General features: G+C 41.9%; 1 protein-coding gene across 1 annotated transcript in view; it reads left to right on the forward strand.

Moving 5' to 3' along the window:
- Nucleotides 1-1,111: 1,111 nt before the first annotated feature.
- Nucleotides 1,112-26,731, forward strand: part of sphkap (SPHK1 interactor, AKAP domain containing) — a 32,612-nt gene continuing 6,992 nt past the window's right edge. The window contains 8 exon segments of the mRNA XM_069723943.1: nt 1,112-1,351; nt 1,774-2,075; nt 4,430-4,532; nt 6,156-6,266; nt 21,131-21,190; nt 21,602-21,742; nt 22,231-22,504; nt 23,272-26,629. Coding sequence (XP_069580044.1) covers nt 2,041-2,075; nt 4,430-4,532; nt 6,156-6,266; nt 21,131-21,190; nt 21,602-21,742; nt 22,231-22,504; nt 23,272-26,629 — 4,082 coding nt within the window. The 5' untranslated portion in view covers nt 1,112-1,351; nt 1,774-2,040.

A 26,731-nucleotide genomic window follows, 5' to 3' on the forward strand; every position in this document is an offset into this window, starting at 1 on the left:
AAAGTTCTATGTTCTTTGAGATTAAGAAGCATTCCCTTCGGCAGAAATGATCCTTTCAGCAGCAGAGTGAAAACCTCCACTTTGGCTACCATTCGACTCCGCTAAAAGCAAACTTTCTGTCTCTCCCCCACACATACATGCACACAGACACTGTCAGGACCCCCGCCCTCTCAGGGCTCTCTTTAATATGAACCATTTTCTTCATTCTCCTCCCCCACACTTAATCCTCCACACATTAGCCTCAGTGGAATAACGGAACTGAAGGTCACAGCTTTTTAACCCCTGTTGAATTTTTTTTGTGTCCTCAACCATCAGACACACCGAATATACATCACTCTCAAGGATCTCTGATTGTTCACAAGATTGATAAAGATTATGGCTGCTCAGTTGGCAATTGGAATTTTTTTTTTTTCTCCATGCATATCATAGGGATAGTACCGGTCAAAACTCCTCAGGGTACCTTTATTGAAAACAGTGCAAAAAAATGAAAATGCAGTTTTTGAAGCTGCAATATCTCTGAAATAAATAAAGCTTTAATTAAGTGTGCGTACAGGGAAAGTGGTCACTTGTAATGACAAACCCACAAAGAATGATTTCCGACTGTGTGGTTTCTCCTGGCTCCACAGATTGATTTAACGTTTCAGCTCACCGTTTGTGTCTCATTTCCTACAGCTTTAGACTATCGTGCGTCACTCTCACCGCTCTTATCAGTATAATTCCAAGATGCAGCAGGCAGCTGTTTCCAACAAACAAGCTTTGACAAACTGTACACAGGTCGCTCGGCAACAAACAAGCACACTGTGGCGCATTTAGCAGCCAGATATTTCCTTCAGAAGTTGGAGACCGAGCTAAAAGAAAAGAGTGTACATGGAGAAAGCTCGGGCAATGTCCCTTAGAGCTCGGTCACGTTTACTGTACAGAAACAGAGCAAATGGTAGGTCAGCCATAAAATCTGTTGCACTGGCCTTAAGAACCAAGAAGAGGTAGAGCACTTGCCTGAGGAGTAGGAGAAACGATGGAGGTGAAATGCCAGCCACAGTAACAATACACCCGCCACTAGAGGGCAGCTTCTCTTTGAGACGTTTGGCGCAGCCTTGGCATGAGAAGAAGTGCATTTTCACCTGGGAGGCTGGAGCAGAATTCGAGGGAAGAGATGATCTTTTAAGCAATGTGGTTTTGGTACCTAACCCTAACCATGTGTTTTAACTCGGTGCTTGTGTTTTCCTGACCCACCACATGTTTGTTTTTTTCCTTAACCCTAAACAAGTGGCATATGATTCTCTTTAGTGGATTGGCGGGTGTACTACAGCTTTGACGTGCTATTGGATTGGAAATTTACATGCTGCTGAAAGTAAGAAAGATTGGAGTTCTGCTGGAAGTGTATATCATAGCCTGGATTTATTCCCATCTTTACAGAGCATGTGACTCAGCTGTAATTCATTTGAGTTTAGATGGAGATGGAGCCTATTTATTTGCTACTATTACTGCCCATACTGTTGGGGCTGCGTTCTCGACAGCCCATGCGTTTTCAGTGCCACCTTTTGTTTTTAATCCGTCTCCACTGATCAATAACTAAAACACACTCACGTTTTAACCAAAAATGCTTTATACTGTAAGTGATTCCTCTAGCGATGGTGTATTAGTAGCAAAAACAACAACAACTACGTGCGCGTGAGTGTGTTGCACATGTGCGCGTGCGTCATCATACGCGCGAACTGCCCATGCCCATGCCGTTGCCTGCGTCGTGCTGCTCGTAACGTTTGATCCATGCAGGGTTGCTGCGCTTTCACTCGGCACTTGGCGGACAGACGCACAGAGCCAGCAGTGAAGCGCTGCTGCTGATACCGCTGGGCTCAGTTCGTCACAGTCCTCCTCCAGTCACGGCGAAACAGTCTGGGATTCCTTCAGTGCTCGGTCGGGGATGCGCATCTGGACCAGAGAGTGTCCCGGGGACAATTACGCGTCGCCGCTGTACCTCTCTCTGTCCTCACACGGAGAATAATCGCACTGCTTAAGGACTGTTTGGTTATTTGTGACAGAATGGCAGGCGCAAAGTGCCTTCTGAAAACGCCGAGGTAAGATCATTTCCCAAACGAAGTCCTAATTTTTTATTTGCACTTCAATTGCATGTCTAATATTCAGACTATTGCATCTATGGTGAAACTTATTTTTTCCTACAATATTTCAAATGAAGATTTGTATCGATATTTGTAGCACCTTTTTCGGATAGGTATAGGAGCCTGTTTGAGATTATTATTATTTTTTTTTTTTTTTTACAAACGCTCTGGAATGATGTGTGGTGTGCCAATGCACCATATCGTGCTTTATTGATCCAAAATGTGATTTTTAGACTGTGCAGAGTGTCAGTTTGTGCTCAGTGTTGGAGGAGCGCACTAAATCTATATGCAGTTGAGCCATATAGGCTATACTGTCAGTGCTGTGCAGTAAATGAGATGTCAGCTCGCCCGGCCTGACTGATAGAAATGTGTAGCAGTGACAGCAGTCACGTTTCCCATAGAAAGGTTCAATTTTCACACTTTAAGAAAAAGCTTTAGTCCTACTTACTTATTTCATCCAGGCTAATTGATTCAACTTCAAACTAAAGGCTCCTGCAGTCTATCGGCCCTTAACTTGCCACATTTATTATTTTTGCTCAGTGGAATGCTTTGGAAACACAGGCTACCAAAAGTTCCCTGTTTGGGGACAAATAAAATGGCCCTCTCGTCCCTGATGCCTGAATCCTCAACCACACAAGCTTTCACAGTGAATTACAGCAGCGGTCTGGAATGACTGAAAGGCAGATATTTCAGGGGTTAATTGTGGCCTCACGTCAAGTTGATGACTGCTGGCTACTCGGGGCCCCTGGAGCACGAGAGCGCACCGACCTGTCAGTCATCCCCGTGTCGCGATGGAAAGGTCCTTAAAGCTCAAAGATTACATAGGAGGTCGCACGTGGCAAATTTATTCGGCTGGTCTTCGGTTTTCTGTGAAAATGTATTAGCATTTGCATGAAAACCACAGACGTCGATTTAGCTTTTTTTTTATTTTTATTTTTTTTATTGTTGTTGTTTTTTTTTACAACGTTTTCACTTACATTTTTTTCAAACTGCACATCCAGTTTTAGTTTTCTACATGCCTCCAACACATTCACCATTTCCTCTGTGTGTGTGTGTGTGTGTGTGTGTGTGTGTGTGTGTGTGTGTGTGTGTGTGTGTGTGTGTGTGTGTGTGTGTGTGTGTGTGTGTGTGTGTGTGTTGGAGGGGTGTTTTGATGTGTGCCTTGCAGATATAGCAGCCTATTTAAAGCGCATCATATCTACTTATCTCCAGTATGTCATCTTTTTTGTCAGTGTGTCTGGCCATTCACAGCAAACTCACTTTTCCTGTCACAATTATTTACATCAGGCATGTTCATTAACTGCAAATAGTTAGAGTTGTATGATCCCTGTGGGCTTTCAAAAGGGAATGCTTTTTATTTGCTTTGAAATATGTGGATTATAGAAAAACAGCTGTTCCTATTTAAATATGCATCCCCAGTCTCTTCATTTTCCAAATTGATCCTCATTAATGCCATTCCAGATAAGCTTCGATTTGGCTTATCTCAGTGAAAGCATGCACAGAGGATAATGACGCCTCCCTGGGATTTTTGAGTTTGTTATGTTGTTTTTAAGGCTCACCATAGTCTGACAGACATCCCCATCAGTACAGTTTGTTGAATAATGTTGTCTTATGCACCAAATAAAGGTCACGTGTTGTATTTCCCAGTTTGTCCTGTCACCTCTGCTGTCTAAGTCAAATTTCAGGATTTGCCAAAATGGCCATGATGTTTGGACACTTTATTGCTCAAGTTGTGTACAGTATTTGTGTGATATTAGTTTATTTTCCCGTTCAGAAATTGGAAACTGGCCGAGGGTCTCTTGAACACACTGATAGACTTCTGCAAAATGCTGCAATTCTCTGTTTGGTCCAGCATTCACTTTTGTATGTGATTCATGCGAAGTAAGACACCACATACTCTACATGGGTTCCTATAAATACATGATTAGAGGGTTTTGACATCAAAAGACTAATATCTGAAACTCAAGTGAATTTTGGCAGATGTCATTTTGATTGGTCATAGACTGGCACATTTAAGTCCTGAGGCATTCAAACCAGTCTTGACCTTGTCTTGCTAGCCTTGCTAGTGATCAAGGTGAAGGAATTAAGTATTTCGCACAGCAAATTGAAATACTTCTACTGTCTGACAATAGCTGTCTGGTTAGTTCACTGAAAGAGTGCCACAGCTCTACACTATGAGCTAATGTGACAGCCAATGGGCTGTTCCTGTCAAAGCGGGGACTACCAGTCCTTACTGATTTACGACTTTTTAAAATGAGGATGGCTGACGAGAACGTGGTCTGACAAAGTCTCTGTGCCCTTTTGCCTTGCAGTAACTTCCAGTCGTCTGCCATGTTTGAAGGCTCAGATTCTATCGAGGTGGAGGGAGGCAGCACCGAGAGCACCGTGGCATCGTCCATCAGCGCTTGTAAGAAGGTAAAGATGGTCCTGCATGTCTTGTGTGTTTGAGATGGGATGGAAGTGTATGACTACCTACCTGTGCCCACCTGTGTCTGTATGCTCTATGACCACACGTCAACCACGTCTTCGTTTTTCTTTTTTCTCTGCTCTCAGCCCGTGCACCTGTCCATCATATTTGTCCTCCCATCAATTTATCTATTTGGGTGTTTCCAGCAGTGCAAGAAATGTTTATTTCCTCCTCCCGGGGGCAAGTGACACGCAGAGGTTTGTGTAATAAGAGGAACAGCCGGGTCCTCAGGTCAGCCCAGTAGATTTATCATCTCCCAGTGCCAGAGAGACAGGAGGGGAAATAGTACAGATCAGCGGGCTGAGGTGGAGGTTAGATTGAATTTCCTTCCAAAGTGTGTATTTGCGCGTGTGCCCGACTGTACTCTATGTGTTGAGGTGTATTTGTTGGTGTCTGGTCCTAATTAGCCTACGCTCATGATTTTCGTGACTTTCACTTTTAATGTCCAGTAAGGACACAAGGTGATGTCTTTCTGGCTACACTGACCTGTGCCAACAGCCTTTGATACGATCACTGCCGCTGAGATCAGCTGAGTCGACGTCACCTTTACCTGGCTGAAGGCCTGCACAGATGGTCTATTCCAGAGGGTGCAAGCATAAGGGGGCGCAATTTGTCACTAAAAATACACAGCGAGAATGCACATGCGGGTGTCATATGTCAAAGTGAATGATTTTATTTAGAACCTGTGATTTAAATTTTTGTATCTGCTGTACATCAGTCCTACAAACACTGTTTGAAACATAGTGTCTGAACACAGGAAATAGTCTTTCTTCTTTTTTTTTTTTTTTTTTTTTTTTTACAAATAAATAAACCATATGGTCAAACCCCATTACTCTGATGAGCATCAACATAATCTGTCATTTCATCCATGTAAATGATACATTGGCTGGTTATTAAAACAGCTGAGTCAATAATCTGTGACACGAGTATTTTGGACACTTGTCTGTCATTGACAGCAGCAGCTGTGTGCCTGCAGGTTCCATCCTAAAGGCTTCATTAAAATGTTCCTCCAGGGAGGAGTGCATATATATATATATATATAGTAGAACTTTAGTAGCACTTAAAATGGCACTTAAAATTGCACCTACTGATTGTACTTTGTAGTTTGGCTTTCTTGAAGAAATTGTATTTTCTTGATTCCTGTTGTTCTGGGTTTTGTACCCTCATGGTTGAAATGCACTTATTGTAAGTCGCTTTGGATAAAAGCGTCAGCTAAATGTAATGTAATATATATATATATATATATATATATATATATATATATATATATATATATTTATATATATATATATATATATTTTTATATATATAATTCACAGTGTGTGGTTAGCTGATATGTTATTGATCCTGTGCTGCGGACACTTATCCAGGAACAAAGTTCCTGGAGAAAGGTCTATTGATCCCATCAGTGTGGAGGGGAAACAGAGAGTGGCAGATGAAAGTGAATGGGTCACTCAGAAGGTGTGTGCGTGTGTGTGTGTGTGTGGGGGGGGGGGGCTCATATGCTCTGTGGGTGTCTTTGTGTCTGTGTTTTTAGTGCTACTGCATTTGAGTTCATGTGTGTGCTGCAGGTCCTGTGCAGTAACAGCGTGCTGGACTCATCGGAGTACTGGCTGAGGAATGAGAAAGCTCTGTGCAGACTGGGCCTGCTGGATGACGACGCAGAGGGCAGCTGCACCATGGTGAGTAGCATACTGCGCATGATGAAACATGGATACCATTCTGGCAACAAAGCTGGACCAAATCAGTTCCAGTGTGTCTTTAAGCTGCAGGACGCATGTTGGCGACCTGGAATGACAGCGAGGAAACGGTTCGAAAGTGAAGGCAGACATGATGTGATATGACATCTAAACACTTTTCAATGGGCCTCCACTGTCTTGCTTTAAGCAAAGAGATGGTGGAAAATAGTTTTTAATGCAAGTTGCTGGCACTTCCTTGCTGCTATGGAGTTGACAGCCTTTGCTCATACAATTTGATTTGTCTCACTTGATGCATTGTGTTGACAAAGCAAATGTCCAACACAATGGCTGTACTGACATTATTAACCAAGATATCACTTTACTCTTTCACTAAAGATATCTAACAAAGGGGAAAAAAATCATATGAAATAGTGTCTGTATTTCCACACAGTTTCTCCTTCACAAGATTTTTACAAGTGATGTGGAAGCAGAAATTATCATTGTTGCAGTGAAAGTGAATTGAACAGGAGTGTCAGAGACAATACTTCAAATAGATTGAAACTGCTGCATGATCATTATTTGTGATCACAGCATCTGTCTGACTGTCCTTAGTATGAGCTTGTTCAAGGACTTGGTGGGAAAGGTGGAGTTGATGTTCCGCATGCAGTAAATGTACCTGAACATCCGTGGTTCCCAGTGTACCGCAGTATGTCACTGCTGATTACTTCGCGATTTCCACTGGAGCATTTTCTGTTAAAGGAGCGACACAACAACAGCTGGACGTCCAGCAGCTCAACTTTACAGCTTGCTGCAGTGACGTAGACATGTACTTTAGCGTGCATCCATCCGCACACTGCGACATCACTGGTAGGTGTGAGCACAGGTGCAACAAAGCAAACAGTGAAACACTGCTGTTCAGCCAGGTGTTGTGTTACTCATGAAGTAGACGATGGAACAGAGATATCACCTTAGATGAAATATTAATGCATTTTCAGATGAAATATTCATAAACGATATTACTTCTCATGCTGTCAGCTGGCGCTCATGCTGATTTTTTTTTTCATTATTTTTGCAATCGCTGTCAGCATTGTTTCCAGTTTTGTGACTGAATAGCTCGCAGTTTGCATTCTTGAATGAGTTGGAAAAGTCAAATTTCCTTTTGCATCTAAAAATAGAGTATTATTTCTCATAAGCACTTTGCGTCTTTAAATATACCAGAACATGTTTTTTGTGTAGATGTCATAAACTGTGCAATTTTGTTCTGCTGTCTGATTTTCAAATGCTCAAGCTCACTTAGTCTCAGGGGGTCCTTAGAAAGAAAATGATGTAAAGTAGTTGGTTTTGTCTGGTAAGTGCATCTCTGTCATGTAAATTGAATCACACACTGTGACTGAAGTAGATTGAAAGGTCACTCCTGCAGTAACACAAACTCTGAAGTAGTTTAGTAGTTTGACCTTCGATACTGTTACTGGACTTGTCCTCTGTCCTCAGTCCTCTGTGTGCCTCTTGTCTCAGTCAAGGTCTGTCAACTCAACTTCAGGTGGCCTTACACACAAATTGAGTTTGTCTGACAGCAAACTGCTCACATTTGTTTCATCTATTTATTATAATCACATTTACTTTTGTGCATATGTACGTGCTAACCAGGTGTCTGGCAGTACTTCCTCTCAACATGATATTTTCACAATAAATGTCACTTCAGCCTCTTATTTTGAATCAAGTCCCTTCATGTGTAAACTATTTACTTTACACCGACTTTTATACTGGATTTAAATTGCCTCACATTACCATGAATATTAACTCGGGGATAATTACTCATTGTCAGGAGCTCAACCAAGACATCAATATGACAACCACCTAACTAAACAAGTATATCACCATGGTTTGACATGGCCACCTGAGTTAGGGTTGCCTCGACTGAGAACTCTGTACATTGTCATTAAAAAATGCAATTTAAAATGTCACTGCAATTAGCACAAAACCGAATCATTAAAATTATGAAGGTTATTTGATGTGAAAAAGAGAAGCAGATGCTTTCACATCTTGTAATCCGATTTTATGATTCTAACTGCTGTGCTTTTGGCTATCGGCTCATTTCTGTAGCCATTAAGGTACTACATGTTATTTTTAATCATAGTCTTTATGAATACTGATTTACGCCATTGTCAAATCTCTTTTCAAGCCTGCAGCGGCTAATGAAACAACACTGATGATACACATGCTCCAAATGGATTTCATATTAAATTTTTTAAAAAGTGTTACAATTACTCATGGCTATGTCTACAAAACACTTTTGTAGACATTGTTGTGAATATATTCCGGGCTCAGTTTGTGTTTGGGTTACTGAAGACTTTGTTACTTGTTTACACACATGGTCTTTGGAAAGTAAGGCTTTTAGCTATTAAGGGCACATATTTTTAATCCTCGGTGTCGATGTGTCATCTTTGATCATTCACTCATTTTAAATTGCTAGTTGAGCATGATCTACATTCAGGATTTACATTTGTCAGTGGCTGAAAGGCACTCATTTGACGTTTGTTGAGGATTGACAGGCGTTTGATCATTTATTTGCATCGGTTAAATTTTGCACGAAGAGGAATTGTTGTGTGATAGAAACTAGATCAACAATCTGAATAAAATATCTTACCACTGTTTGAAGCCCAGGAGTTTTACAATGCCTTCTGTAGGTGGGACCTATTAGAGGAAGTAGCAAAAGTACATGATCTGTTCTCTCTAATAACAGCTGCTTCTCGATAAGAATGACATATCAACGCACACCTGGGTCATAACCTAATAATAAGTCTGGATTTGAGCTCCTCAGGGGTAAAATTAATTTTCTCACCTTCAGCTGCAAAATATTGCCTGTGCTTTCCTCCTTGCTGCTTCTTGGGTTTTCCTTAGATTATATATATATGTATATGTATATATATTGTGTATAAAGAACAAACCAGTATATATGTATATATATATGTGTATATGTATATGTGTATATATATATATATAAGGAAAACCCAAGAAGCAGCAAGGAGGAAAGCACAGGCAATATTTTGCAGCTGAAGGTGAGAAAACTAATTTTACCCCTGAGGAGCTCAAATCCAGACTTATTATTAGGTTATGACCCAGGTGTAGGTGGATATGTCATTCTATATATATATATAGTCTCAGTAAGTCTCAGTAACTACTGGATTGATTGTCATGAAATTTTGTAGAAACCTTTTTGTTCCCCTAATATATATATAATATATATTACATATATAAATGTGTGTGTGTGACTTTACTTTGAAACTCTGATCAGCACTATCTCTAAGTCCCGGCCTACACCTCAGTGATCAGAGCCTCAACCTATTGACTGCAGTTTGATTGTAGGACCCACAGGGTCAGCCTCACAGATGTGGATTAAGTCTAGAGTTTAAGAATTGCTCCCCATAGAGAGATACAGAAACAACTAATTATAGTCTGTGTCTCCAGGACTAAAAGATGATTTCTAGCCGTGCTTGGGACATGAAGCGAATAAACTGTCAGTCGACTGGTCATGTGGTCCACCAGTTTGGTCCAGACTCAAAAGTCTCAGTAACTACTGGATTGATTGTCATGAAATTTTGTAGAAACCTTTTTGTTCCCCTCGGGATGGACTGTATTACCTTTGATCATTCGTTAAGTTTTCATCTAGCGCCATCATCAGGTCATAATTTCCATTCGTACAGTACTTTGGTTTATGACAAAATGTCTGCAAAATAAAGACATTTACCTCTGCTGTGTGCGGCATTAAGTGCTAATTTGCTAACATATTAAACTTGAATGGTAAAGTTGATGAACACCTGCTAAACATCAGCATGTCATCACCAGGGGTGTAGTGCTATTTGCTGAAGTGCAGGAGCACACCTGTGATGGTTAAGTTGTGAAACCACTGTTCCTACGGCGGAAAGTTTACATAAAATAAATCAATGATGTTTTTCATTGTTTTAAATGAATGAGGTGTTCTCAACAGTTGTTCTTAATTATCTAAATTGTTATTGTCCGATTTTAGTCAGAAAATGGTCTCGCAACTGTTTCACAATAAAAACTTTTTTAAGAAATGAAGATTCTCTTTATACTGAAATGCTAGAAGGCTTTTAATTTAAAACAGATATAGGAAGTGCTGAGTTTGTATTGCTGCGTAATCCTGTAACTTTAGCAGGGCAAACAGTCGTGAATTAAAACATGCTTTGAGTTGACATCTAAAATCAAGAGAACTGCGAACATAGTGTTTTCTCACGAACATTGTTAGGCTGTTAGCATGCTGTATTAGAATTTTCAGTAGCTCACAATTCTGCTACATCCAAGTATGGCCTCACAGAGCTTTTAGCATGGCTGTCGACTGTTAGGCTACATCCACACAAATATGTTTTCATTTTAAAACATAACCTTTGCTAGAGGTGGGTGTTTTTGAACCCTTAAAAATTTAGACTTTTGAAAATGCTGCTTGTGCGGGCGGAAATCATCTTTGTTAAAAGTGCCATTTAAAAAAAATATACGACTAAAACATAAAACATCACTGCTTTTTAAAATGCACATAATGTATTAATTTGGTTTGGACACAGGACTCCTTACAGACCCAACCATGCTTTTATGCAGTTTACAGTTTTCCCTACTTCTTGCGTCCCCTGTCATTGTATGAAGATATTTTTGTGTCTTTATTATACAAGCAAAAACAGTTTGGAGAGTGAATTTCTTGCACTGCAATCAAAAACATAATTTGTAAGTAAAAAAAAAAAGTACAAATAAGTAAGTTCCACAACCATTTATCCATGTTACAATAAAAGCATATGGTTAACCTAGTCTCTTTCAACATATAAAACAGATTCAGAGCAGAGCAAGCTTTCTCAATTCATAGCACAGTTCATGATTTAATGGAAAGTTAACATAAAAAAAATATATACAGACCTACAACAAAATGGTGATTAAACACAGCAGTAACTGGGTTTTGAAACCATAAGGGAGAAAGCGTTACTTTTACTTTGTAATGCTCTCTGTCGTGCGCTGAACCGGTGCGTTTGATGCGTAATAAATGTCACAACACATAAAAGTGTCGTGACATTTTTCCTATCCTCCAGCCTAAAGGATGCCTCAGGTGTTTGGTAATCATTACCAAGGTAACAGGAACAGCAGTAATCTAGCAAAGAGCACTGTGCTCACACGCTCATGTCACACTTGTTAAGTGAGACGCATGCCGTACAGAATGTTCCTGAAACCCCCAAACACAAGCTGCGATCTTTAGGACGAGATTCACACAAGAATCAAACCGTGTGAGTTTTATTGGAAATTATTTTAGACTTCTTTCTTTTTATTTCATAGAGATCCCAGTATCCCTCTGCTGAAGTACCTGAACCGGCTTCTGTCATCACTGAGGATCAAGGGTTTATGTAGAGGACATTGCTCTGGCAGTTTGGGACTCATTTATTTAAGTTTGATGGATTCAGAGGGCAGACGATCTTTACGTAACCCAAAACACCTACCGACTATTGGATAGAGTCCTGTAGAGTGGATTTATGCACTGTGGCGTGAACCCTTCCCTCCTCCTCATTATTTAATGCTATTTGTGATGACTGCCAGCAAAACTAAAACATTGTTTATGGCATACTTGTTCCTGCTGAAGAAGCGACTTCTCTAGCTCCTGTTGAGTTTGGGATTATGCAGACAGTTGCATCTTTTTTTCTTTTTTTTTTTTGCATGCAATGTAAAAACCAAGCACTTTCATCTTCACAGTTTTTGTATAAATGAGACAATAGTCTTTGTTGTTTTTACTCTGTGTCTGTTTTCTATTTAGAGGGAACTTCACCGTGAGTACGAATAGATGTGGCCTGCCCTCATGCAGCGTCACTCTCTGACTTCAACATGACAAATTGCTCCTGTGACTCTCAATTTGGCGTTCAGCTTTTCAGTGGTTTATGCAGTCAATCAGTCAAACAGGAGCTTATGATTGATGACACTGTGTGAGAAATACATTCGTCTATCCCGGTCTGAACTGTACAGGAAGGCAAAGTGTGGAAAACAGGAAAGGGTGAGATGATGACCTCTGATGTAAACAGTTGGGGGATTCATTTTTAACCTTGATACCCAGATTGATCCAAATCAGTACTTTAGGTTGAGTTTTCTTAGAAATGTTTGTTTGGAAGAGACGAAATTCAGAAATCAGTGTTTACTTATTCAGAGACAGGAATACTTTAAGATGGAAGGGAGGCCAAAAACTGTGAGCAACATACAAGATAAATGCTTAGGATTTTCTGCGTTTCGCTCTGTCACCCACCTCTGGCTGCATCATGTTGTCACCTTTGATCATTCACTCATGTTTTAATGCATGAAGTCACAGAGAAGTGTCATGTCGCTGTGATAGTCACACTGAATTTTATCACACCCCTGAGTGGTTTGACAGGGTGAGCATTTTGAAGAGAAAAATATAATACAAATATATTTGTTTTTGACAAATAGTTACCTAATCTCTGTGAATCTGATTTTCATTGTCGTATTTCCATTTATTGATGTAATTGTTTAACTTGTATGAGTACAAGTTTTAAGTTAAGACAGAAGTTCTGCTTATAGAATTAAACATTGAGACATAGACATAAAGATGAACAAAACGACCAAACCAAGCAAAAATAAAACTAGTAGAGACATGAATTTATAATGAAAGTAAAACTTTTTTTTTTTTTTTTTAAATCCGCTTGTATAGTTTTATATTGCTGCCTAGAATTAAATTTAATGCCAGAACTTGGTTACAGATGCAAGAAATCAGTTTTTTGACCAAAGCTACACAAGTGCAAGAAGTAAGCTGCAGAGCCTCTTCTGAGCACTGTCCCTTCCTCTCGCCCATCTATCTTCCTGCTTTGAACTAGAGTCCCTGGAGGGGAGTGATCCATTCATCACCAGATTCAAATACTTCACTCTTGGGTTATGTGTAGTGTCCTGACCTGTCCCTTCCCGGCCCAGAGAGAGGGAGAACAGAATAAATATGCCATCGGCCGCGGCAGGAGCACTGACTTACAGCAGGAAAACCCTGTCCTTCCTTGTAAACCTAACCTAAACCTCTACTTTTCAACTGTTATTTTGCCTATCAAACTACAGTCTTTGGTACACGGTTGGGATCTAAAGTGTGACCTCTTTTCTTAGTTAGTATTAGTTTTTGTGTCATTAAAAGCCTGTGCACAAAAATGTGAAATGTTAATCTGCTTAGAGGCCACAGGGGAAAAGTGACGGATTGGGCCCCATGTCAATCCCTCTTCCCAAGTTGGTTTAAGATATTTTGATAACGCTATTTCATCCTCCCCATTGGCCTTGGCCTTTATTGGACCGTTTAAGATGATAAAGGGAAGGATGTGCACCAAAGGCCCCTGGCTGGAGACATTGCAGTTATATGGTATGCGTCTCAAACAATTAGCGACTAGAATACACCATCTACCATTTTTCAAATTGTGTTATAGTTGGAAATATTAGAGTAAAATAAGATTAATCAAATTACTACAAAATAATTGCCACACAGTAAAACTCAGGGCCTTGAAAGTCTGGGTCACATCCAGTCCTGCATGCAGGTTTGGTGCACTATAGACCAAGGTTGATATTAACAAAGAAGCGTTGGCTAAACATTTAGCTGTGACGGGTGAGGTGGTACTGTTTCTACTACACATGTTGGAAATGTGTAATCTTGCAAGGTTTCAATTTCAAATTGCCTCGTTAAATAGCAACTTAATGTCCTGCTTTAGCCTAAACATGCCTCCCTGCAAGTTCACAAAATGCATTAATAACACTGTTGCACACATGAAGGATTTGATTAGCCTAGCTCGGCTAAAACAAAAGTTAGGAAAGAAGGACAGAACAAGGGATATGAAAAAATGGTAGCAAACTTGTACATTTATCTCAAATACTACAGTTTAGAAGTAATAGAGGTAATATTACTGCAGTATTTCCAGCACTACGTACTACATTTTCCAAGGTTTTTAGGATTATTTATTACAGAATTACATTTTCTTTGGGAAAGAGGAAAGAAATAAGTGTGTAATGAACCCTATGAAATGGGATGATCAATAGTGCAATAAGGTAACTGTACATGTAACTTCTGAACAAAAAAAACCAAAAAAGATGCAGTGTTAAATAACTCTTTCAGCAAATTCTACTTGTTCATGTGCACTCTAAAGATAAAGAAAAAAAACCTCCTCACGATGACACTTTGCAATAAAACACTGAAAAATATTGCTATGAAAACACATTTTAGCACTTCTCCAAATGTGTAAACAACACATTAAAATGTATGCATTTCAAAGACAGACGCTGCTCAGCACCGACTACCTGGGGCCTGTTCATAACCTGCTGTTTGCCATTTTCATCAGAGTCCTTCAAAGTTTTCCCGTGAATGAACCTATTAACTTGTTTCTGTCCGTCTTTACTTATAAATGTTTGATCCTCTGGTGGATCTATACATTTTTCAACCCAACAGGGCTTTACTCCCCAGAGATTTTCAACTATGTGTCCCCTGTTTTGAACGTTCTCTGTTCATACTATCCATGTGGTGAGAAGAACCAGGGCGGCATCAGCTACTTAGTGTTCTTCTTAGCCTGCGGCTCCAAGCCGAGCAACTCTGTCAAACTATAATTGTGTGAGCCTGTGTGTGTTTGGTTCAGCAGTAGAAAGGCATAGCCGTTAATAAAGTACACACTGTTGTTTTACATCTAGATTGGAGAGTTCATCTCATATTATGTTTTTTCTATTAGCATTAAAATTCTTGAAGCAGTAATCCAGATAAATAGAAAGCAGCTCAGTCAGAGATAAAAAGCCCAGACAACCTCAGTGTGCAGCTTGTGTAATTTCATCATGCGATCTTTGCCTTTATGCTTTGTGGACAGCTGGTATTGTGCATTTTATCAGCGTGTGCTTAAATGTATGACCACAGAACAAGGCTGTTTATAGTCACCAGTCTGTGCAATCAGCATGCCTGTCTGGCATCTACAGCAGCACTCTGTTGCTCGTGGGTCGCGTCGCAAAATTAATGTGGCAGAAACACTGAGCCTTGATCTTCTTTTTCCTCCCAAACCTCATTTGAATGAACTTGAAATGGATTGTGACTAAAGCTGACAGCTGTGGAGATAAGTCAAAACACCTTACAATAAAAGGAGACATGTTTAGTTTCGTGACATCCGACTGACAATGAAGAGAGAGAGACATTTTTCCATACAGGGCACTGAATATATATTGTAAACAGAGGACAGTAATACTAATGCAGGGGTAAAGAACTGAGCCCAATCATAAGTGTTCTATACGAAGGATTCTGCTGCCAAAACTGCAGCTATTCTTTCAGTAAATCTTTCAAGGAGCCATATTACAGAATAAAGGAAGGACTAGATATTCAGTATACTTTTTTTTTCTCAAGTTATGAAAAAAGAGAATAACAAAACGAGCCAAAAAAAAAAAAAGGGACACAGAAGGACCAAGAGCAGCAGCTGTGTGTGGGAGGATCAGAGTAGTGAGCAGAGACAGGGGGTTGCTGAGGAGGAATGAAGCTTTGATGGACAAAGGAGAGGGAAGGTTTGTAATGGTCTCTTATATTGACCACGTCTGTGCACATAATGCTGTGTTGAAACAGTGACTAAGTATCTGAATAAGCCTGTTTGTGCTTGTGTGTGTTGAGCAGATAGAAAGAAATCCGCCTGCCCAAAAGTTGGGCCAAATAGGATTTTATACATAAATAAGTTGGGACAATTGAACCCTTGTGTGTGTGTGTGTGTCCATTGTTAGAGTCTTGGACACACACACACACACACACACACACACACACACACACACACACACACACACACACACACACACGCGCGCGCACACAATATACCTCCAATAATAACATACTGTAGCTGAATCCATCTGAGTCTGTGGATCAAACCCAACTGAACAGAAAAGTGTACTCATTATTCCTGAAGTTGAACTGCAGCCTTGACGGAGATTGAGAACATTACTGCACCAATATGGATGATTTTTAAAGGGCAAGGAGCAATCAAATAAGCATCTCACACACACAACATGGTACAGTACGACAACATATAAGCAGACAAAACGACACAAACTGTGTCAGTGCTTTAAATGAATTAAAATTAGGCATGTTTAATCTGCATACACGCACACTGTTTATTCCTATCATCTCAAAATAAAGTACCCACATCCAGTAATGATCTTTGATTAATAACAGTCCGCATCATGAAGAAAAATTAAACCAACTAAAGTTCCACCTGCGAGTCATCCATCTATTATCTATACCAGCTTTGTCCTACACTGGGTCACAGAAGGGAGGGTGGGTATGACACGGACAGGTCATTGTAGTCCCAGGGCCAACACAGAAAGACAGAGAAGCATTCACACCTACAACCCATTTAAACAAGGATCCATGCGTGTCTTTGGACTGTGGGAGGAAGATGGAAGACATGGACAAAACCAACACAGGCACTGGGAGAACAATTCCACATATAAAGGCCCCAGACGGTTCGAAACCTGAACCTTCTTGTCGTCAGATAACCGTGCTAACCACGGCTCCGCCGTGCCATCCCACCTGCTAGCATTTTGAGGAATTTCAAACATGACACAAGGCTTTCATTAGAAAAACCTTGTTGAATTCAGCGTGCTGAGATCAGTTGGTGTCATGATTCCTACCATTTCTGGGATTTCACGTCTGTGTATGAAACGTTAGCTCATTCCTGAAATACTAGTGTGACATAAATAGATGCAACTCTAGGTCCACTTACTTGCTATTTCCAGAATTTTCTACTGTTTCAGGGTTAAAAAAAAAAAAAAATCCAAAACAATATAATGCACCATTATAACAATCAAGCAAACTCCATGTGTTTATGTGTATGGTTCAAATATTGTAAGTCGTCAGGAAAAGTCAAGCAAGTGTAACCTCGAGTTGGGCTTGTTTTAGTCCTTGTACTTTTTCTGAGGTCAAAAATGCATTCAAATGCTAAAAATATATTTATTTTTCTTCAAAGTTGATGAAAACCAGGACATGAAGGACTGCAGCATGTAACTTTGTTCTCTGATGTGTTTCTCTTTTTTTAGACCAAAACAAGATGCCCTTCCAGAAACACAAACTCAATCATTTCCATTTTGCTGGTGGGAAAACTGAAACATATTTTACTTTTGTCCTGCCGTTGGCCCCCAAAGCTGTTTGCAGACTTTCCTCCAATGAGGATAATTTCTGTCCAGTTTGATTGTAGTAGTCCTTCAGCACCTGGTGGTCAGAATCACCTCTGATTTTTACTTTGATTGTCTGGGCCAATGCTGTACATGCGCATGGGTTGAGCACAGAGTGAAGCGAGAAAGCGTGGAGAGACATTCAGATCTCTGTTGCAGCTTTGATCCTGAGTGTTCTTCACAAAATTGCAGGTTATTTGTACAAAGTTTGTAAAAAGGGACATTTGTAGGGATGAACCCACAACTCTGCAGTTCATCAATTTAACTTTAAGGGTGACCACTGTTGTGATTAGAGCTTGTTTCTGCTGCCTCCACGTGGCCCAAAAAAAAAAAATCTGTTATTGGAAATCTCAACATGTAGTTTAGATGTTTGAACCAAGTGGCAGCAAACATTGACGTCACTCATTGGTTTGTGAACGGGTGTTATGAAACCTGGAGTTCGGAGATTGGTCATCGCCATCTTGTTCGTTTGGAGCGGTGTGAAGCCAGAAGTGACCGTATTTGGAGGAGCTGGGAGGAGCAAGTTGTGAATCTTACTTGATGGCAGAAACCTGAATGTGCTACTGGCCTGTCAATCTATCAGACATCCCCCCCCCCAAAAAAAAAAAAAAAAAAAAACCCAGCTTTTTGACACCTATTTTTAGATATTTTTTTAGATGGACCGTTAGAAAACTAATATGAAGAGTGAGTTTAGCTAACAGCACCAAAATGACTCGTGGGAGCGTTTATTAACTTTGTAATTCATGAGAGAAGTTGAAAGGGAGTCTACGGAGCCGGAGGCTTTTTGGAGCCAACCTCTATTGGCACTCGGTGGTATTGCAGTTCATGGCACTTACGCATAGGCTTCATTTTTCAGACCCAGAAGCTTTGTCCACTTTTATATACAGTCTGAACAGTTTGAACTTTGAAAAAGGATAATTGGTGATAAATCAGTCAGCACTTCTTGTCCTAACAGCGTTACAATCGGCTATCAATTTCATTGCATTCTTCAAGTCCTTGATCAGTTTACCACGTCAGACTTTTACTTTCACCCACTCTGTGTCTGTATCTCCTCTCCTCTGATTTATTTTACGTGGTCAGTCCTTCAGGGACGGACTAACGCAACCCTGTGTCGCCCAGTGTGTCTGTGAAAATCTGATAGAATCAGAGCGTGTCCGCAGGCTTGTATCACCATCAGATGACTAGATGCTCCTCTGCTTCCCAAATTTAGAACAACTGCCTCTTGGCTCTCACCGTCTGATGGGTTAAATTGCTTCAACCCCTCTCAAGGTCAAAATCATGGATCACTTGCTTCATTTTGCCCGTGTGTTATGTGCTGGCAATGTGTTGGCAGGCAGGGGAAGGTGCTTTGCTGGGATGATTTCCAATATCAGCACAAGCGAATATTGCTGAGTTGCTCCTGAGCAAGAACACCAAACCTCCTGTTTGTATGTTGCGGTATGAATAGAAATAAAAAACAGGGTTAGATGCCAAATTGAAATGCTGCAGGCTATTACTCGTGTATATATATATATATCTGCATCCAGATACATAGCTAAATAAGATAAATGTGTACTGCAGAATGACTAACACATAATTGCAAGGCCCTTTTTTTTAAATCAAACTACGGTTAGCAAGTCGTAATGTCAGGTCATTGCTTTTGTTTTCAGTAAATGTTGTGAATTAACCTCGGGTGCTGTGTGTGTGTTGTTGACATTTAACAGCTATTCTAACAAAAAAGTCCTCAGCACACTCAGCAAACTGATCCGAATAACAGACAAGCAAATGAGTACACTGCTCTTACTCTTCAGTGAAAAGATTGCTGTTATTACTTTGAGAAACAAAGCCTTTGTATTCAAGTGGACATTATAGGTGAAACACGCAATCCATGAAGGGCACAAAGGCACAAAATAAAAACACACAGATAACACGATTTGATCACAGTGAGACAGGAAAACCTTTTCAAATATTCTGTCATTGTCAGCTGTCATTGACTTCACATCTTTTATTCTTGACTGACTCCATTTTCAAGCCGCAATTTTCCTCACATTAGCCTTGATAGTTTGGGAAATATTATGTTAGACTGGAGGATACCAGATTGAAGGTGAGCGGGGGAAAATTGGCCTGTTCTTAATCAACCGCATTATCGCTTCAGCTGAAGGACATTCTGACTCATCCAACCTTACTTTGCAGACAGTTTCTGTTGCTTCCTGTTCTTGTGCCTTTTTTTTTTTTTTTTTATCTTTCTTTGATGAAGCAAACCCAGACTGCCTTTCAGAGGAGGGATACCAAGCAAAGCATAGCAGAATTACATCCTTATTTTGAAATATAAACTCATGAGTACAATGACGTATTTATTGTATCTGTTGGAGGGTTCTATGCCTCGACATGACTTTCTGGGAATAAATCTTGTTTCATACAGACAAGACAGATAAATAAAAAAAAGATGAAAATCATGAAGAATATGCGCTATCTCATGAGCACTGTTCAGAAGCCTGGCAGAATGAATTAAGTGCACTTACAGTTGTTCAAGGGAAATTATTTCAAACAGTGATGTGTGTCAAAATGCGATAATTTGAAACTAAACACTAATTTTTTCTCAGGTCTAGAGAGGAGCATGGGGGTGGTGTGTGTGTGTGTGTGTGTGTGTGTGTGTGTGTGTGTGTGTGTGTGTGTGTGTGTGTGTGTGTGTGTGTGTGTGTGTGTGTGTGTGTGTGTGTGTGTGTGTGTGTGGGGGGGGGGGTTCACAGCTGATAAAGCGGATATGGAAATGGCAGAGGTAAAAGAGAGACAGCAAATCCCACCTGTGCTTGGTTTACATTGAAAAGAGCGAGACTGCCTCAGTGACTCATAATAACAAGGTTTGATTAGTTATGACAAGGATACTAGCATTCAGATGTTTGACATATATATATATATATATATATATAGAAATGTATACTTTCATGACTGAGATGCAAATATGTCTATTATCCCAAAGCACTTCACCCTGCACGTATATACGCTGAGTACTGCTGAGTGCTGAAGTGGGAAAAACCCTTTACCACAGTCACCGCTCAAATGCTGTTGGAGCTGTGCTTTATTCATTTAGCCACACAGGACTTACTTGGCTATGCCAGCTTAGATCAGAGGCTCTGTGCTGCAGAATCAAACGGCAGCCGTTGGACAGTCCCAGACTCCCAGCACTGACACGAGGACTCCATCACAGACCATTAAGCCTGCAGCCAGAGGCGAAGGCGTGCAGGATGGGAAGAGAAGGAGACGCAAAGTGTGACAGAGGCACTTGTGAAGGAGTGGAGACAGCGGAGGGGGAAGGTGGACGAAGAGAGACAGACACTGAAAGAAACTCATTTCTGCATCACACCTGCTGCTAGCACCCCCTGAGAGACGAGAGAGAGTTGTCTCAGAGAGGCCAATGAGAGACGGTGTAGCACAGTGGTTGTTCGGACCCAACAGACAGCTGCTGGAGTTTTTATTGGTGAGTCACTCAGAGGAAAGCTGTCATTCTGTAGGATTTGGGACAAACAAATGGCAGTTGGAAAGGGGGTGCAGCAACTTTGCCATTACAGGACTCTCGCATCTGACATTTGGGACACTTTTTCTTCTACTTAGTGTTTCCTGTGAAATCTTCTTTGTCATACTGTCACTCTGATGCCCTGTCCTCCTCTGCTTTTCTCTGTCAGATCTGTTTTGTGAATCTTGACCCTCAGAAGACAGACCGTCGTGATGATAAATGCATCAAGGTGAGCGGAGTCCTCGTCCACACTCCTCCACTCGTCCCTCCTGCTTGCTCCCCTTTTTCCTGCCTGCCCAGTTTTCACCTCCCACAAACTCTGTTCATTGTGTTTTACGTATAAACATTGGCCCAGTTGCCATGGATTCAAGATCATTACCAGAATTAGAGGGCTGATTTTGTTTAGATAATATGCAGATTTTGCAGCCTTTTACAGCTGGTGGTGGCACTGGTGGGCGATCCACTATCACGCCACACAGCTCAAGACTTCTCACAGGAAGGATTTTATAATTATTTGTGTCTGACTTGAAACCACAAAGACATTATGTTCAGTTTTGAAGTCATTTTAAAAAATAAAACCTTTTTTTTGTTGTTTTGTTATCATCTTGCATTGTGTCTGTGCTTGGCATTTATCTTCCAGAAATTGGCTTCAGTATCTCCAGACCTGCCAAAGCTTGTTGAATTACTGACTGTCCACCAGCCCAAAGAAAATGAGATCCTACTGCTCAGTGGCCTAGAAGCCTCAGACACTTGCCAAACACAACTACCCTCCCCCCCTCAGGTGAGTTTGCAGTGATCCTCAAATCCTTGTAAGTATTTCCAGCCTTTAAATGAACTGGTGTGGACTGTGAGGCAGAGAATGAAAGCTGTTCTATTGTACCGCAATTTTGTTTTCTCAGTCTTTTTTTTAAGCTCAACAAATAAATCAACGTCTAAAATTATTGTTAGAATCAATGCACAGCCTGAGGAGCCTGCACAGACAATTAAACTTGCTTGAGCAGATCCAAATAGTTATTAGTTTATCGAATAAAAGCAAGAAAAACAGGCATGAGGGCTACTTAAGATTTAATGTGTTTATAATATTATATAATAATTTGTGATTATGTGTGTTTAATGTGTGTCTTTCTGTGCGTAATATCTTTGTCAATACCTGCAGACCTTTGTATAAATATATACTGCATAGTACATACAGTATATTGTAAGATGTGAGTGTGTATGCTGCTGCGTGTGTTTGTGTGTGGAAGCATAATCTGTACATGTTCCCTTCAGGGCGGACAGCAGCAGCAACAGAGATGTACAGGTGTGTGCCTGGTTCAGTGTTCGGGGACGAGGCGCTTCACGCCGCCTGGCAGCATCATCTTCGAGATCAACAAGTTCCTGATTGGTCTGCAGTGGGGAAAAGAACGACAGTTTCAGCAGAGCAAATCAGCCAAGCAGCGGGTAGACGATGACACCAATCGCTCCATCTCGTCCATAGAAGAGGATTTCCTGACTGCCTCAGAACACCTTGGAGACGACAGCGAGGATGACGGCTTCAAAAATGGTGAGCCACATTATCTCAGCTGAGGAGGTTTTGTTTTCAGCTGCATTTGTGAGTAAATTGGCAGATAATGGCCAAATCTAAACACAGTTTGATGAAAACTGTAATGTTATATGAATCATCAAAGTACTCGTTTCTGATGTTGATCCAAATGAGTTTCTCAGTATTTTTACAAAATGTATTGTTCTGTATCATGAAACGAAAATTACAGATGTCTTTTATGATTGTCCAGCACTGCGTAAAAATAAAAGATCAAAATTAAGATTTAGATGCAAATTTTAGATATCAAAATCATTTTTTTGAAAAAGCATAAACTGCTGCTTACATTATGAAGTCATATAAATGTAGTTAATCTGTCATGACTTATATCATCACAGAAGCCTTCAGTCCACTTTCTGTCTTCTATGTGACCAAATGTAAAGCAGCACAGGAAGAATTCCATCTGCTCATGTCAACATGTTATTATTTTCATTGCACACCACAGTAAAAAGCCAAACTGGCAACATTTAAGTGATTTTGCTGACTGACTGAAACTAGAATTCACTATTTAAAATTGTAAACGTTATTATCATTGTGTTTGTTTTTATTGAGCATACATCAAGTTAAAAACAACAACAACAACAACAAAAAAACTACAGCATTGTGTTGCATTACATTCTATGTTTACATGTTAACAGTCAGTGAAGGGTAACGGGGTAATTTTCTAGTCCTGGTGTGACATTCTGGAAACTGATGGAGCTGCTGTGTGTTTTTCCTCTGTCTCTTCACAGAGCCAGAGAGTGTTGACCTGGAAGAGAGTGTGGTCGAGGCTACACAGAAACATTGTGTCAGACGTGTGCGTCACAGGGGACAGCTGGCCCATCATCAGAACAGGGGGGATGCTGAGGTAAAAAAGGAAGGGCATCAGCAAGCGAGTCTTCATACTAAGGAATCAGCCGGTCACTACGCCACCAATCTGGCCGAGTCCGTACTTCAAGATGCCTTCATCAGGCTCTCTCAAGATGAAACCTCCTTTGTCTCTGAGGCAGCTGTCAGCGTGTCCCTCTCCAGTCGTCTTTCCAAATCCAATAGTCCTTCAAAGACCAAAGAGCCTTCCCAACAGCGCACCTGCTCTTTCGAACTTCCTAAAATTGTCATAGTTCAGAGCCCAGACAGTTCTGATGGGGCGGCAGAATGGCCAGAGACCCAGGTGTCTCATGTGCCCGACCCCAATATCACTGCCAAAGCCAGAGAAACGCCACCGAATGGGACACAGGCTCACATTACCCACCACAATGGAGGACACACATCCAAACATGTAGAAATGGCTTTGGCCTGCGCTGCCAGCGTTATTGGCACCATAACTACTCCACAGCTGACAGAACAGCTTGAATCTGCTTCAGAGGAGGACACGGAGGAGCTGCAGGAACCAGAGGAAAGAGGGGACTACTCCTTCTCCTCGGCTATGTGCGGCATGGCTAAGGTAGCCGGTGCAGTAGCAGCTGTGGAGCTAACGGAGGAGCCAGGAGAGGGTGGCGATTCTGATGCCGATTCGATTGAAATCTACACAGCATCGCGAGGTCTGATGTCTGCTGCCGAGGCCTCCACCGCCTTCACGCTGCATTGCAGCGTAGCAGAGGGTACCAGTGTTGAAGCATTTCGTGCAAACATCGCTGAGGTCCTGCACAGGGAAGCAGCTGAGGTGCTCACTCAACCACAAGGCTACAAAAGCGTTGCCCACCTGCTGGAATCCACACATAACAAGATAGTAGATGGCATTACTTGTCCAAAGAAATGCTGCATGGATGAAGGAGAGGTGGACGACTTAATAAATGAGGTGGCAGACAGTCTTTTCAAGCATGCTTTAGAGAAAGCAAAAAAGAAACAGGAACTAGAAGGCACTGGAAAAGAGGCACCAAGCCTCCAGGTTTTTCTGCAGGACAGTGTAAACAATTTGCTGTTTGATATTCTTTGTCTGACACAGAAAAAAATTTGTCACATCTCCAGATGTGACCAAGGGTCAGGTGAAACTCCAGAGGGCGAGCCTGCTACCACCAAGGAAAGCAAGGACCCGTTAAGTCAATTGCAGTGCTTAGTTGGCCATAGTCTGTCCACTAATAGCGACAACCACAGTGGCATGGTGCACTACATCGATAAGTTACCAATGGTTGCAGGGCTGAGGCAGAAACATGGGCTTGAGGAAAGTGATGTCATTGCATTCTCTACGACAGCCCACATCAAAGAAAAGCAGCAGTCATTATGCAGACAAAGTCAGTCTAAACACACCTCCATGCTGCCCAAAGAATTGTCTGACCTCCAGCTGGGCAGTGGTGCCATCAGAGAGCCTTTGAGTGAAATCCCAAATCACAGCACAGAGAGGAGGGGTCGGCTAGCGACAGCCACCGACAGCAGACAAGCCTCCCTCACCCCGCAGTCCTCCCTGAACTGTTCTCTACTGTCTTTGAAAGTTGACCAGGAGTTCAGGACGCCTATCACTTGCTATGCTGATGATTTGGCTGCGACAGTGGTGTCTATGGCCACTGAACTAGCAGCCATTTGTTTGGAAAACTCCACCGGGAAACAACCCTGGTTTTGCGCCCTAAAGGGGGCATTTACCGAAGGACCAGAAGCCTACTTGATCCCTGCTTGCCGCACTGTGCTCAGGAGGAAAGAGGGTCAGAGCAGCAACGCCGCGTCCAAGAAGCATCGGGCACCGCGCCTCAGTGAGATCAAGAGGAAAACAGAGGAACAACCAGAACTAATGGAGCGACTGGTCAACCGGGTGGTGGATGAGTCGGTCAACCTCGATGAGCCACAGGACCCATTTGCTCTCTTTGCCTCTGAAGTCACAGCAAGGATCATGAACTGCCCTGAACTCAATGTGGTGGATACCTCTAAAACAGGCCAGCAGCGCAGCAGGCTGCAGTGCGAGAGGTGGAGCCGTGGTAAGGCATCTAGTTATGAGAGCATTCCAGAAGAAGACGCAGACCCCTCAGGCCCACACAACACTCTGGGCCCCGGCAGTCGTTTAGGTCAGAACTTGAGCCGTGGCAGCTCGATCTCAAAGCAGTCCAGCTGCGAGAGCATCACAGATGAGTTCTCAAGGTTCATGGTAAACCAGATGGAGACTGAGGGCAGAGGCTTCGACCTTCTGCTTGACTACTACGCCGGGAAGAATGCCAGCAGCATCCTGGCAGCAGCTGTGCAACAGGCTGCATCAAAAAAAAATGGTCACCTAAATGTCAGGGCCTCATCCTGCCTGTCTAAACAGTCGAGCACAGAGAGCATCACGGAGGAGTTCTACAGGTTTATGCTTCATGATATGGATAAGGAAAACAGAGAATATGGCATTGCCAAGACTAAAGAGTGGAGCAACAGCCTGTTCCCCCCTTCTCCTAGAACACCCTTCTGTATACGTCAGTCTTCTGTCCCAGACCGTCGCTCCTCAGACTCAAGACTGACTGTCAACTCGCCCATTAAAGCCAACTCTTTTGACGGATTTGCCCGCAACGTGCGTGGAGACATGCTGAATATCTTCCCCACCAACTCAGTGTCAGCCACGGGACTGTGTAAGTCAGATTCCTGCCTTTATCAAAGGGGTAAGAGTGACCAGATCACTGACATGCTGATTCATGAGACCTGGTCGAGCTCCATTGAGTCCTTGATGAGAAAGAACAAGATCATTGCTGATCCAGAAGACAGTATTGAGCTGGAGGCTGCAGGAGACTGCTACCAGCCCCACGTGCAGCAATTTGCCAATCGCCTGGCAGCTGACATTGTAGATATTGGTAGGTCTGCACTCGGGGGACAGCAAGATGTGGCTGGGAGCACACCCGGGTCGCACCCTCAGCCACACATGCCTGTTGGCGAGAGAAGGAGGGGGTTCAAACAATCGCATCTAAGTTGTAGTCGCGGTAAGTCCAGCCAGGAGCAACATGGCACTGGAGTCGGGTCCGGGTCCGGGGCCAGTGACAGCAGTGCGCCCTGCATGAGGGGCCCCAGAGATGTGCCGCTGATCCACATTGAGGGAGATCAGAGAGATGAAGAGACTCTTTTAAACCCGAAACGGACAGGAGGAGGACGTCAGGACATATCTGCAGACACGTCAGCTCCCAAGTGTATGGAGAGAGCTACGGTCAACAGCAGCAGGTATGACACTGCTCACACTCAGTCAGACCTCTCCCTCACGCAGAAGGTTTTTTTTTTTTTTTATAGCCATGTAACAGAATCATACAGTAGATGTGAGAGGTT

Source organism: Brachyistius frenatus, unplaced genomic scaffold (assembly GCF_029030835.1).
Source record: "Brachyistius frenatus isolate BFR_SWC_R1_liver_20210118 unplaced genomic scaffold, ASM2903083v1 Contig_1, whole genome shotgun sequence".
NCBI classification, from domain to species: domain Eukaryota; kingdom Metazoa; phylum Chordata; class Actinopteri; family Embiotocidae; genus Brachyistius; species Brachyistius frenatus.